At 44.4% G+C, this 15,081-nt stretch overlaps 2 protein-coding genes across 18 annotated transcripts in view; both read right to left on the bottom strand.

Moving 5' to 3' along the window:
* The window catches only part of ZDHHC14 (zinc finger DHHC-type palmitoyltransferase 14), a 650,690-nt gene that overhangs the window by 273,662 nt on the left and 361,947 nt on the right, over nt 1-15,081 (bottom strand). The window lies entirely within an intron of this gene.
* Nucleotides 12,647-13,144, bottom strand: LOC138681666 (ubiquitin-ribosomal protein eL40 fusion protein-like). The gene has a single exon (XM_069769376.1). The coding sequence runs from the start codon at nt 13,091-13,093 to the stop codon at nt 12,707-12,709; it is 387 nt and encodes a 128-aa protein (XP_069625477.1). The 5' UTR covers nt 13,094-13,144; the 3' UTR covers nt 12,647-12,706.

The raw sequence follows: 15,081 nt of genomic DNA, 5'->3' as shown, positions 1-15,081 counted from the left end.
GATGCCTGCAGACCATTCCATCTAAGTCTGTCTTCCAAATGGTGCTCCTTCCCTTCCGAGCCCTCCCATGCGCCCAAACGGTGGTTCCCCCCACATATGAGGTATCAGCGCACTCAGGACAAATTGCACAACAACTTTTGGGGTCCAATTTCTCCTGTTACCCTCGGGAAAATACAAAACTGGAAGCTAAAAAATAATTTTTGTGGGAAAAAATTTTTGTTTTATTTTACGGCTCTGCATTATAAACTTCTGTGAAGCTCTTGGTGGGTCAAAGTGCTCACCACACATCTAGATAAGTTCCTTAGGGGGTCTACTTTCCAAAATGGTGTCACTTGTGAGGGGTTTCAATGTTTAGGCACATCAGTGGCTCTCCAAACGCAACATGGCGTCTCATCTCAATTTCTGTGAATTTTGCATTGAAAAGTCAAACGGCGCTCCTTCCCTTCCGAGCTACTTTCCAAAATGGTGTCACTTGTGAGGGGTTTCAATGTTTAGGCACATCAGTGGCTCTCCAAACGCAACATGGCGTCTCATCTCAATTCCTGTGAATTTTGCATTGAAAAGTCAAATGGCGCTCCTTCCCTTCCGAGCTCTCCCATGCGCCCAAACAGTGGTTTACCCCCACATATGAGGTATCAGCGTACTCAGGACAAATTGTACAACAAGGTTTGGAGTCCATTTTCTCCTGTTACCCTTGGTAAAACAAAACAAATAGGAGCTGAAGTAAATTTTTTGTGAAAAAAAGTTAAATGTTAATTTTTATTTAAACATTCCAAAAATTCCTGTGAAACACCTGAAGGGTTAATAAACTTCTTGAATGTGGTTTTGAGAACCTTGAGGGGTGCAGTTTTTAGAATGGTGTCACACTTGGGTATTTTCTATCATATAGACCCCTCAAAATTACTTCAAATGAGATGTGGTCCCTAAAATAAAATGGTGTTGTAAAAATGAGAAATTGCTGGTCAACTTTTAACCCTTATAACTCCCTAACAAAAAAAAATTTTGGTTCCAAAATTGTGCTGATGTAAAGTAGACATGTGGGAAATGTTACTTATTAAGTATTTTGTGTGACACATCTCTGTGATTTAATTGCATAAAAATTCAAATTTGGAAAATTGCGAAATTTTCAAAATTTTCGCCATATTTCCGTTTTTTTCACAAATAAACGCAGATAATATCAAAGAAATTTTACCACTATCATGAAGTACAATATGTCACGAGAAAACAGTGTCAGAATCACCGGTATCCGTTGAAGCGTTCCAGAGAACCTCATAAAGGGACAGTGGTCAGAATTGTAAAAATTGGCCCGGTCATTAACGTGCAAACCACCCTTGGGGGTAAAAGGGTTAAGTGTGCAGGATTCATTATTGGATCAGGGTTTGCGTTCAGTATAAGTTACCACCTACTCCAGAGAAGGTTTTCATATTTAAGTGTGCAGGATTCATTAGCCCTTGCCAGTTGTCAATGTTTCTTTGGAAGTATTGGATCAGGGTTTGCGGTCAGTATAAGTTACCACCTACTCCAGAGAAGGTTTTCATGCTGCTCCAAGGCCACCTGATCACAACAGTACAACTGGCCAACAATGAGTTAAATGCATCTCAGAAGAAGGGAGGAAAGGTCTTGAGCCATTTTTTTTTCTTTACTCTGTTTTGTCTTCTCCCTCTTTATCTCTGGGTGGCTGAAGAGCCTTGTGCTAGCATGAGTGTTCAGGAATTAGCTTCTCGTGTAGACCAGCTTGCTGCTAGGGTACAGGGTATTTCTGATTATATTGTTCATACTCCTGCTTTAGAACCGAAGATTCCTGCTCCTGATGTGTTTTTTGGTGACAGGTCCAAATTTTTGAGTTTTAAAAACAACTGTAAACGTTTTTTTGCATTGAAACCTCGATCCTCTGGTGATTCCATTCAACAAGTTAAAATCATCATCTCCCTGCTGCGTGGTGATCCACAGGGTTGGGCATTTTCCCTGGAATCTGGAGATCCTGCTTTGCGTAATGTAGACTCCTTCTTTCAGGCGTTAGGATTATTATATGATGAACCTAATTCTGTGGATCAAGCTGAGAAGACCTTGTTGACCCTGTCTCAGGGGCAAGAGGCGGCTGAATTATATTGTCAGAAATTCAGAAAATGGTCTGTGTTGACTAATGGAATAATGATGCTTTGGCGGCAATTTTCAGAAAGGGTCTTTCTGAATCCGTTAAAGATGTTATGGTGGGGTTTCCCACACCCTCCAATCTGAGTGATTCTATGTCTCTGGCCATTCAGATTGACTGGCGCTTGCGGGAGCGCAGAACTGTGAGCGCTATGGCGTTATCCTCAGAGCAAATTCCTGAGCCTATGCAGTGTGATAGGATTCTGTCTAAAACAGAACGACAAGGTTTCAGACGTCTCAATAGGTTGTGTTACTATTGTGGCGACGCTTCCCATGTAATTTCAGTCTGTCCTAAGCGGACAAAGAGGATCGCCAGTTCATTTACCATCAGTACTGTACAACCTAAATTTCTGTTATCTGTGTCCTTGATCTGCTCATTGTCATCATTTTCTGTCATGGCGTTTGTGGATTCAGGTGCTGCCTTGAACTTAATGGACTTTGACTTTGCTAGGCATTGTGGTTTTCCCTTGCAGCCTTTGCAGAACCCTATTCCTTTAAGGGGCATTGATGCTACACCCTTGGTTAAAAATAAGCCCCAGTTTTGGACACAGGTGACCATGCGCACGGCGCCAGCCCATCAGGAAGATTGTCGATTTCTGGTGTTGCATAATTTGTATGATGCTATCGTGCTGGGTTTTCCCTGGTTACAGGTACATAATCCAGTGTTGGATTGGAAGTCCATGTCTGTGACTAGTTGGGGTTGTCAGGGGGTTCATAATGATGTGCCTCTGATGTCTATCGCCCCTTCTTCTTCTTCTGAAATTCCGGAGTTTTTGTCTGATTTTCAGGATGTATTCGATGAGCCCAAGTCCAGTTTCCTTCCACCGCACAGGGACTGCGATTGTGCTATTGACTTGATTCCAGGCTGTAAGTTTCCTAAGGGCCGACTTTTTAACCTGTCTCTACCTGAACATGCCGCCATGCGGAGCTATATTAAGGAGTCTTTGGAGAAAGGACATATTCGGCCATCTTCTTCACCGATGGGAGTGGGGTTCTTTTTTGTTGCTAAAAAAGATGGTTCCTTAAGACCCTGTATTGATTATCGCCTCAAGTTTCAATAGTCTTTACCTTTGCTTTCCGATTTGTTTGCTAGGATTAAGGGAGCTAGTTGGTTTACTAAGATTGACCTTCGGGGGGAGGGCTTATAATCTTGTTCGTATTAAACAGGGTGATGAATGGAAAACTGCGTTTAACACGCCCGAAGTCCATTTTGAATACCTTGTGATGCCATTCGGACTCTCCAATGCTCCATCTGTTTTTCAGTCCTTCATGCATGATATCTTCCGGGATTATCTTGATAAATTCTTGATTGTATATTTGGACAATATTTTGATTTTTTCCGATGATTGGGAGCCTCATGTGCAGCACGTCAGGATGGTATTTCAGATCCTTCGTGACAATGCCTTGTTTGTGAAAGGGTCTAAGTGTCTTTTTGGGGTGCAGAAGGTTTCCTTTTTGGGCTTTATTTTTTCTCCCTCGTCTATAGAGATGGATCCGGTTAAGGTTCAGGCCATTCATGATTGGATTCAGCCCACATCCGTGAAGTGCCCTCAGAAATTTTTGGGTTTTGCTAATTTTTATCTCCATTTCAGCATGGTTAAACCCTTGACTGATTTGACGAAGAAGGGCGTTGATGTGGCGAATTGGTCCCCTGCGGCTGTCTCTGCCTTTCAGGAACTTAATCGTCGTTTTACTTCTGCTCCAGTGTTGCGTCAACCGGATGTTTCTCTTCCGTTTCAGGTTGAGGTTGACGCTTCTGAGATTGGGGCAGGGGCTGTTTTGTCTCAGAGGGATCCTGTTGGTTCCTTAATGAAACCATGTGCCTTCTTTTCCCGTAAGTTTTCGCCTGCTGAACGCAATTATGATGTCGGCAATCGGGAGTTGTTGGCTATGAAGTGGGCGTTTGAGGAGTGGCGACATTGGCTTGAGGGAGCTAAGCACCGTATTGTGGTCTTGACCGATCATAAGAATCTGATTTACCTTGAGTCTGCCAAACGGTTGAATCCAAGACAGGCTCGATGGTCCTTGTTTTTTTCTCGTTTTGATTTCATGGTCTCGTACCTTCCGGGTTCTAAGAATATTAAGGCTGATGCCCTCTCTAGGAGTTTTTTGCCTGATTCTCCTGAGGTCTTAGAGCCGGTCGGTATTCTGAAAGAGGGGGTGGTCCTTTCTGCCATTTCCCCTGATTTACGACGGGTTCTTCTGGAATTTCAGGCTGACAAACCTGACCGCTGTCCTGTGGGGAAACTGTTTGTTCCTGACAGATGGACTAGTAGAGTGATTTCTGAGGTTCACTGTTCTGTGTTGGCTGGTCATCCTGGCATTGGTACCAGAGATTTGGTTGGTAGGTCCTTTTGGTGGCCTTCATTGTCGTGTGATGTGCGCTCTTTTGTGCAGTCCTGTGGGACTTGTGCGCAGGCCAAGCCTTGTTGCTCCCGTGATAGTGGGTTGCTTTTGCCATTGCCGATCCCTGAGAGGCCCTGGACGCATATTTCTAAGGATTTTATTTCCGATCTTCCTGTTTCCCAGAGGATGTCGGTTATCTGGGTTGTTTGTGACCGATTCTCTAAAATGGTTCATTTGGTGCCTTTGCCTAAATTGCCTTCTTCTTTTGATTTGGTTCCGTTGTTCTTTCAGCATGTGGTTCGTTTGCATGGTATTCCGGAGAATATTGTGTCCGACAGAGGTTCCCAGTTTGTTTCTAGGTTTTGGCGGGCCTTTTGTGCCAAGCTGGGCATTGATTTGTCTTTTTCCTCTGCATTTCATCGTCAGACAAACGGCCAGACCGAGCGTACTAATCAGACCTTGGAGACTTATTTGAGATGCTTTGTCTCTGCTGATCAGGATGATTGGGTGGCTTTTTTGCCATTGGCCGAGTTTGCCCTTAATAATCGGGCTAGTTCGGCAACTTTGGTTTCACCTTTCTTTTGTAATTTTGGTTTTCATCCTCGTTTTTCTTCTGGGCAGGTTGAGCCTTCTGACTGTCCTGGTGTGGATTCTTTGGTTGACAGGTTGCAGCAGATTTGGGCTCATGTGGTGGACAATTTGGTGTTGTCTCAGGAGGAGGCTCAGCGCTTTGCTAACCGTCGTCGGTGTGTTGGTTCCCGACTTCGGGTTGGGGATCTGGTCTGGTTGTCTTCCCGTCACGTTTCTATGAAGGTTTCTTCTCCTAAGTTTAAGCCTTGGTTTATTGGTCCTTATAGGATTTCTGAGATTATTAATCCGGTGTCTTTTCGACTGGCGCTTCCGGCCTCTTTTGCTATCCATAATGTCTTCCATAGATCTTTGTTGCGGAAATATGTGGAGCCCATTGTTCCCTCTGTTGATCCTCCGGCCCCTGTGTTGGTTGATGGGGAGTTGGAATAGGTTGTTGAGAAGATTTTGGATTCCTGAATTCGAGGCGGAAGCTTCAGTACCTTGTCAAATGGAAGGGTTATGGCCAGGAGGATAATTCTTGGGTTTTTGCCTCTGATGTCCATGCTGCTGATTTGGTCCGTGCCTTTCATCTGGCTCATCCTGATCGTCCTGGAGGTCCTGGTGAGGGTTCGGTGACCTCTCCTAAAGGTGGGGGGTACTGTTGTGAATTCTGCTCTTGGGTTCCCTCCAGTGGTTGTAGGTGGGAATGCAGTTGTCTCTGAGTCACAGCACTGGCCAGGTGTATCAGCTAATTGCTGTTCTGACTGGGATATTTAAGTGTGCAGGATTCATTAGCCCTTGCCAGTTGTCAATGTTTCTTTGGAAGTATTGGATCTCTGCCTGGCCTCACCTGCTTAGCTGCCAGTTCAGCAAAGATAAGTGTATGTTTCTTTTTCTGAAGCACACTTGCTGTGTGCTTATTTTCAATGCTGATCTTTTGTTTCTATTTGTCCAGCTTAGACTGTGTCAGCTGTTTTTCTCAGTCTGGTTGGATTCTCTGGAGTTGCAGTTATACTCTCCACGTCTTTAGTTAGATGGTGGAGTTTTAGTATTTTCTGCTGTGGATATTTTGGAAGGGTTTTATTACTGACCGCACAGAACTCTGTCCTGTCCTTTTTGATTTAGCTAGAAGTGGCCTCCTTTGCTAAGCCTGTTTTCTGACTGCGTGTGTCTTTTCCTCTCCAACTCACAGTCAATATTTGTGGGGGGCTGTCTATCCTTTGGGGGTCTACTTTGAGGCAAGATAGTTTTCCTATTTCTATCTTTAGGGGTATTTAGTCCTCAGGCTGTGTCGAGGTGTCTAGGTTTTGTTAGGTACATCCCACGGCTACTTCTAGTTGCGCTGATAGGATCAGGGTTTGCGGTCAGTATAAGTTACCACCTACTCCAGAGAAGGTTTTCATGCTGCTCCAAGGCCACCTGATCATAACAGATGCATAGCAACGGACCCGTACCGACGCAAGTGTGAAAGAGGCGTTAATGAGCATTAAAAAAAAAAACGGCTCGGGCTCCCGTGCAATTTTCTGTGCCAGAGGGGGAAAGCCGACGTCCGGGGGCCAATATTGGTAGCCTGCTATGAATATCAGCCTGCAGCTGTCTGCGTAGCCTGCACTGGCTATTAAAATAGGGGGACCCCCCCAAAAAATGACATGGGGTCCCCCTATATTTTATAGCCAGAAAGACTACGCCGACAGCTGCGGACTGATATTCATAGCCTAGAGAGAGGCCATGGATATTGCTCCCCCGGCTACAAATATCAGTCCGCAGCCGCCCCAGAAATCTCTTCCCACTCCCGTGTAGCGGTGGGATATGGGGTAATAAGGGGTTAATGTCACCTTGCTCTTGTAAGGTGACGTTAAGCCGGGTTAATAACGGAGAGGCATCAATAAGACGCATATCCATTATTAATCCAATACTAGTTAAGTGTTAATAAAACACACACATTAGGAAAAAGTATTTTAATATTCTTCATTTAACCATACTTCAGCGTCTGCAAAAAACTTAAAATAATAAACCGTATACTACCTGCCTGCCGTAGTCCAATTAATAACGAGTGTGCCACGATGATCTCCCCTATAGAACAGTGACATCAGGTGATGTCACTGCTCTATAGGACCATCAGTGACACACTGACAGGAGACAATGGCTCCTGCAGTGCCTCACAGAGAGGTTACTAGAGTTCAAAGTCTCACTTTATGGCAATTGCTGAGTGGGAAACTTTCTCACACAGCAATGTCATAATTGAGACTAGGGACTATTTTTTTTTTTACCGCGGCGGAGGAATACAGGGCAGAAGGATACCTTCCTCCCGTCATTGTGGTCCTGGGGCCCCTAGAGAGCGGTCGCATCAGCTGATGATGCCGTTCTCCACAAGAGATCATTGTGGGACACTCGTGGATTTCTGTGGATCAAACACAAGAAAAGGAGAGAGAATGGACAAAAATGCATTACGCTATAACACTTTCAAATCATATATTAATGGGAACCAGCCCTATTCAATAGTAGTAATATATTATTCCTTTTATAGATACACCTTTGCAATCATATATTTTATTTTTTCAACAGAATAACTAGATCGCCTCAAAAATGAAGCTATTGCAGTTTATCAACAACTCAGCAAAATATCGGCATTTTAACATCGCCTACACATAAGGGGATGAAAGTGCTGAGTGCAAAGAATCATAGAAAATATATTAGCAGAAAGATATATTTGTAAAACTTTCTAATTGCAGGAATTCATATACCCACACTGCTTAAATTAAGCTCAAAGTGCTTAGTGAAAATATCACAAGGGTATCGTGACACATAATAGCAGCAGAGAATCCTGTTTATAACACTTGCAATGCTAATGAGACAAAAGTATCCATATGCCTGTACTGCTAAAGACAAGTGGAGAAAGTGTCTGGTGCAAAGTAGCGAGCAGGTTTAATGGTAAGCAATAGCAGTTAACTCTTGCAATGCTAATGAGACAAAGGTGTCCATGTGCCTGTCCTGCTAAAGACAAGCGGAGAAAGTGTCTAGTGTAAAGTAGCGAGCAGGTTTAGTGGTAAACAATAGCAGTTAACATCCTATTTCAACTCACATCTATGTATGTCTTTCCTTGTGTGCCCTTCGGTGACCCCGACAGCGCCGTTACGCCTTGTGGCTTCTTCAAATGGGGGCATGAATGTATGTAATATGCATGTATGTAGTGTCTATGCATGTATGCATGCATGTAGTATGTATGTAGTATGCATGTAGTGTGTAGCATGTATGTAGCAACTATGTATGTAGCATGTATGTATGTATGTATGTAGTATGTATGTAGTATGTATGCATGTAGTATGTATGTAGTATGTATGTAGTATGTATGTAGTATGTATGCATGTAGTATGTATGTAGTATGTATGCATGTAGTATGTATGCATGTAGTATGTATGTATTATGTATGTAGTACGTATGTATAAAAATGAAGACTGGCGGGCACCACTACAAGGGATCTCCCATCACATGCCACTAGTACATATATATAGAGAAACAAAGAGAAAAAGGAGGCATGAATAAAGTGGGGATCACCACAATCTAGATCATACAAATATAATAAGTTTTATTAAAGACAAAAAGCACAAAACACTGCAAAAGACGTTAAAAACACATAAAACAACCATAAACATGGTAAGTACAAAGACCCATAATGGGGTCTATAACCCTGGTTCAAAAGACACACCCCCACATACAATAACGTGTTCAACACCAGTATAATACACTGAAAGTAGATACACTATGCAGTCCCAGAGGCAAAGATAGTAAAATGTTTTTTTTTGCCGTATTGCGCAGACGCCGGCATCCTTCATTGCCGATTGGCGCATGCGCACTCGCGGGCAGCCCGCACTTAGAGAACATCTTATTTCAAGAGTTCCGTTGTACTGCGCAGACGCTGGCGTCCTTCATCTCTTCTGCTTGTTGAATGTCCTTAGCAGTGGTTTCCTAGCAGCTATTTTACCATGAAGGCCTGCTGCACAAAGTCTCCTCTTAACAGTTGTTGTAGAGATGTGTCTGCTGCTAGAACTCTGTGTGGCATTGACCTGGTCTCTAACCTGAGCTGCTGTTAACCTCTGATTTCTGAAGCTGGTGACTCGGATAAACTTATCCTCATAAGCAGAGGTGACTCTTGGTCTTCCTTTCCTGTGGCCGTCCTCATGTGAGCCAGTTTCTTTAAAGCGTATGATGGTTTTTGCAACTGCACTTAGGGACACTTTCAAAGTCTTCCCAATTTTTCGGACTGACTGACCTTCATTTCTTAAAGCAATGATGGCCACTCATTTTTCTTAGCTTCTTTTTTCTTGCCATAATACAAATTCTAACAGTCTATTCAGTAGGACTATCAGCTGTGTATCCACCCGACTTCTGCACAACACAACTGATGGTCCCAACATCATTTATAAGGCAAGAAATCCCACTTATTAAACCTGACAGGGCACACCTGTGAAGTGAAAACCATTTCCGGTAACTACCTCTTGAAGCTCATCAAGAGAATGCCAAGAGTGTGCAAAGCAGTCATCAAAGCAAAAGCTGGCTACTTTGAAGAACCGAGAATCTAAGAAATATTTTCAGTTTTTTCACACTTTTTTGTTAAAGGGACACTGTAACCTGGATTTGGAGGGAACAATCTTCAGCCATGGAGGCGGGGTTTTTGGGTGTTTGATTCACCCTTTCCTTACCCGCTGGCTGCATGCTGGCTGCAATATTGGATTGAAGTTCATTCTCTGTCCTCCGTAGTACACGCCAGCGCAAGGCAAGATTGCACCTTGTGCAGGCATGTACTACGGAGGACAGAGAATGAACTTCAATCCAATATTGCAGCCAGCATGCAGCCAGCGGGTAAGGAGAGGGTGAAACAAAAACCCCAAAACCCCGCCTCCATGGCTGAAGATTGTTCCCTCCAAATCCCGGTGACTGTGTCCCTTTAAGTATATTATTCCACATGTGTTATCTCATAGTTTTGATGCCTTCAGTGTGAATTTACAATTTTCATAGTTATGAAAATTCAGAAAAATCTTTAAATGAGACGGTGTGTTCAAACTTTTGGTCTGTACTGTATGTATGTATGTAAGTATGTAGTATGTATGTTGAATGTATGTATGTATGTAGTATGTATGTAGTTTGTATGTAGTATGTTAGATGTATGTATGTTGTATGTATGTATGTTGTATGTATGCAGTATGCATGTAGTATGTATGTTTTGTTTTTTTTTACATTCAACACATTAGCCGGATGATGGGACTACTACTGTCCCATCATTGGCTAATGTGTCAATCACTGCCATTGTAGCAGGCATAGCCAGATGGGACTTGTAGTCCCATCGGACGATGCCAGCACACCCGCACAGACCCCCGGCAGGCCGCACAGACCCCAGAGAGGCCCGTACAGACCCCCGGCAGGCCGCACTGACCCCCCGAGAGGCCCATACAGATCCCTGGCAGGCCGCACAGACCCCCCCTTTCCCGAGAGGCCCGTATAAACCCCCGCCAGGCACGCACAAACCAAACGGTCCCACACAGTCACGCAGTCTCCGCCCACGCAACACCCACACTATTCCCCCCTCCGGAACAGGATGTATAAGGACAGAAAGGGCTTATTTTAATTCCGATATGTGTGTCCCATTGACTTGCATTGGTATCGGGATCGGCGATATCCGATATTTTTTGGATATCGGCCGATCCAATCCGATACCGATATTTCCGAATATCGTAAGGTATCACTCAACACTATTCTTCACCAAAAATTTACATTTTGTATCTTTATGTTTGAAGCATGATATGTGGGAAAAGGTTGAAAAGTTCCATGGAGCCTAATACTTTTGCAAGGCACTGTGTGTGTGTATATATGTGTGTATAATATATATGTACAGTGGGGCAAAAAAGTATTTAGTCAGTCAGCAATAGTGCAAGTTCCACCACTTAAAAAGATGAGAGGCGTCTGTAATTTACATCATAGGTAGACCTCAACTATGGGAGACAAACTGAGAAAAAAAAATCCAGAAAATCACATTGTCTGTTTTTTTATCATTTTATTTGCATATTATGGTGGAAAATAAGTATTTGGTCAGAAACAAACAATCAAGATTTCTGGCTCTCACAGACCTGTAACTTCTTCTTTAAGAGTCTCCTCTTTCCTCCACTCATTACCTGTAGTAATGGCACCTGTTTAAACTTGTTATCAGTATAAAAAGACACCTGTACACACCCTCAAACAGTCTGACTCCAAACTCCACTATGGTGAAGACCAAATAGCTGTCAAAGGACACCAGAAACAAAATTGTAGCCCTGCACCAGGCTGGGAAGACTGAATCCGCAATAGCCAACCAGCTTGGAGTGAAGAAATCAACAGTGGGAGCAATAATTAGAAAATGGAAGACATACAAGACCACTGATAATCTCCCTCGATCTGGGGCTCCACGCAAAATCCCACCCCGTGGGGTCAGAATGATCACAAGAACGGTGAGCAAAAATCCCAGAACCACGCGGGGGGACCTAGTGAATGAACTGCAGAGAGCTGGGACCAATGTAACAAGGCCTACCATAAGTAACACACTACGCCACCATGGACTCAGATCCTGCAGTGCCAGACGTGTCCCACTGCTTAAGCCAGTACATGTCCGGGCCCGTCTGAAGTTTGCCAGAGAGCATTTGGATGATCCAGAGGAGTTTTGGGAGAATGTCCTATGGTCTGATGAAACCAAACTGGAACTGTTTGGTAGAAACACAACTTGTCGTGTTTGGAGGAAAAAGAATACTGAGTTGCATCCATCAAACACCATACCTACTGTAAAGCATGGTGGTGGAAACATCATGCTTTGGGGCTGTTTCTCTGCAAAGGGGCCAGGACGACTGATCCGGGTACATGAAAGAATGAATGGGGCCATGTATCGTGAGATTTTGAGTGCAAACCTCCTTCCATCAGCAAGGGCATTGAAGAGGAAACGTGGCTGGGTCTTTCAACATAACAATGATCCAAAGCACACCGCCAGGGCAACGAAGGAGTGGCTTCGTAAGAAGCATTTCAAGGTCCTGGAGTGGCCTAGCCAGTCTCCAGATCTCAACCCTATAGAAAACCTTTGGAGGGAGTTGAAAGTCCGTGTTGCCAAGCGAAAAGCCAAAAACATCACTGCTCTAGAGGAGATCTGCATGGAGGAATGGGCCAACATACCAACAACAGTGTGTGGCAACCTTGTGAAGACTTACAGAAAACGTTTGACCTCTGTCATTGCCAACAAAGGATATATTACAAAGTATTGAGATGAAATTTTGTTTCTGACCAAATACTTATTTTCCACCATAATATGCAAATAAAATGTTAAAAAAACAGACAATGTGATTTTCTGGATTTTTTTTTCTCAGTTTGTCTCCCATAGTTGAGGTCTACCTATGATATAAATTACAGACGCCTCTCATCTTTTTAAGTGGTGGAACTTGCACTATTGCTGACTGACTAAATACTATTTTGCCCCACTGTATGTATGTATGTATATATATATATATATATATATATATATATATATATATATATATATATATATATACATACATACACACACACATTTTTAACTTTTGATTTGTTTATTTCTCAAAGTCAAAAATAAGCATGGAATATATGGAGCTTATTTGAGCTTCTTCTTGAGGCGCAGATTATTGGTGTGGCCACATTTCTTCTTGCGACAGTTTACAGCACGAGGATGAAGACGGGCATAACACTTGCGGCAAATCATCTTGTCACAATTGTACTTCTGGGCAAGTTGGCGGAGGGAAGGCTCAATGATACCACCACGAAGACGCAGCACCAGATGCAAGGTTGACTCTTTCTGGATGTTGTAGTCAGACAAGGTACGGCCATCCTCAAGCTGCTTGCCAGCAAAGATCAGACGCTGCTGGTCAGGTGGGATACCTTCCTTGTCCTGAATCTTGGCCTTGACATTTTCAATAGTATCGCTGGGCTCGACCTCAAGTGTGATGGTCTTCCCAGTAAGGGTTTTCACAAAGATCTGCATCTTGGAGCCTTCCTATTACCCACCCGCACGGCGGCCCGACCTATAACACCTATAACACTACAGGAAGTAACCGAGAGACTCTCCTCCATAAGATGTAGAAAAGCCGGTGGCCTGGATGGAATCCTACCAGAAATGCTGAAGTACAGCCCACCAGAAATACAGGCTGCAATGGTTAAACTCTTCAATATTGTACTGAATGCCGGCTACTTCCCTCGTACCTGGAACCATGGCCTCATCACACCCATCCACAAGAGTGGGGACAGGTATGACCCAGCCAACTACAGAGGCATATGCGTCAGCAGCAACCTGGGAAAACTGTTCAACAGTATCCTGAACAAGAGGATCCTCACCTTCCTCACCGAGCACAACGTCCTCAGCAAGAGGCATTCAGGGTTCATGCCGAACCACCGCACCACTGACCACATCTATACTCTGCACAGCCTCATTCAGAGACACATCTACAATACAAAGAATGGGAAGATATACGCCTGCTTTGTGGACTTTAAAAAGGCCTTTGATTCAGTGTGGCACCCGGGCTTATTCCTGAAACTGCTGGAGAGTGGAATAGGAGGAAAGACCTACGATGTCATCAAAAGCTCCTCCACCGAGAACCGCTGCAGCGTGAGTGTGAACGGCAAAAGAACGGCTTATTTCCAGCAGAGCCGCGGAGTCAGACAAGGCTGCAGCCTAAGTCCAACGCTCTTCAACATCTACATCAACGAGCTGGCTACCGCCCTGGAATCCTCTTCAGCACCAGGTCTCACCCTCCACGACGCTCAGGTGAAATTCCTGCTTTATGCAGATGACCTGCTGCTGCTGTCACCAACCGAGAAAGGCCTCCAGGACAACCTGAAAATCCTAGAGAAATTCAGCTCCACCTGGGCTCTACCGGTCAACCTAAAGAAAACCAACACCATGGTGTTCCAGAGGAGAAAGAGAAGATCAGACCAACACCCATCATTTATCCTCAACAACTGCGACCTCACAGGAACAGACAAATATACCTACCTGGGCCTAGAGATTCACCGGTCAGGGAGCTTCAAAAAAGCCATAGAGACCCTGAAAGACAAGGCCTGCAAAACCTTTTATGCCATCCGAAGGAAACTCTACCATCTGAAGCCACCAGTGAGGGTCTGGCTAAAAATCTTCGACTCCATCATCGCCCCAATCCTCCTGTATGGCAGCGAAGTCTGGGGTCCTCACACCTACCCAGACTGGTCAAAGTGGGATTCCAGTCCAACAGAAATATTCCACCTGGAATTCTGCAAGCACCTTCTCCAGGTCAATCGGAGCACCTCCAACAGTGCCTGTCGGGCCGAGCTGGGCAGATTCCCTCTACGCCTAACAGTTCTAAAGAGGGCGCTGTCATTCCGGGCTCACCTGCATAGGAGCAATCCAAGCTCCCATCACCATAAAGCCCTGATACATGTAGGTGAAACAGAAAAACCAGAACCCTCGGAACAGCCCAGCCAAACCCAACCGGACCAGAACACCAATCACAACAACCTGACAAAAGCCGGAATTAGGAAGATGGCAGACGAAGGCCAGGAGAGGTATGTCAGTGACTGCAAGAATGATATCATCAGCTCACAGAAACTGACCATATACCGGAGCCTACAGAGAGACTACAGACTGGCCCCATATCTGGAGAAACTCCCGGACCCCAGAGACCGCCAGATCCTGAGCCGATATAGACTCAGTGCCCACAGTCTGGCCATCGAATGTGGCCGACACAGGCAGAGCTACAAGTCCAGGGAGGAAAGACTCTGCCAACACTGTGATCAGGAGGCCATAGAGGACGAAACCCACTTCCTGCTACACTGCTCCAAATACTCAGCAGTGAGGGAGACGCACTACAGGAGACTCTCACATCTCTTCCCAGACTTCATCACCATGAAGGAGGAAGAGAAAACATATATAATGCTGAGAGAAGAAGAGAGAGCAGTGGAGATAGCAGCGCGGTATGTGAGCGAATGTCATAGACTGCG

Source organism: Ranitomeya imitator, chromosome 5 (genome assembly GCF_032444005.1).
Source record: "Ranitomeya imitator isolate aRanImi1 chromosome 5, aRanImi1.pri, whole genome shotgun sequence".
Lineage (NCBI taxonomy): Eukaryota > Metazoa > Chordata > Amphibia > Anura > Dendrobatidae > Ranitomeya > Ranitomeya imitator.
The sequence above is the reverse complement of the archived record's forward strand: the minus strand, read 5'-3'. Positions and strand labels throughout refer to the sequence as shown.

Coding starts and splice junctions, on each gene's coding strand:
- LOC138681666 (XM_069769376.1), bottom strand. CDS start 13,093: ATGCAGATCTTTGTGAAAACCCTTACTGGGAAGACCATCACACTTGAG.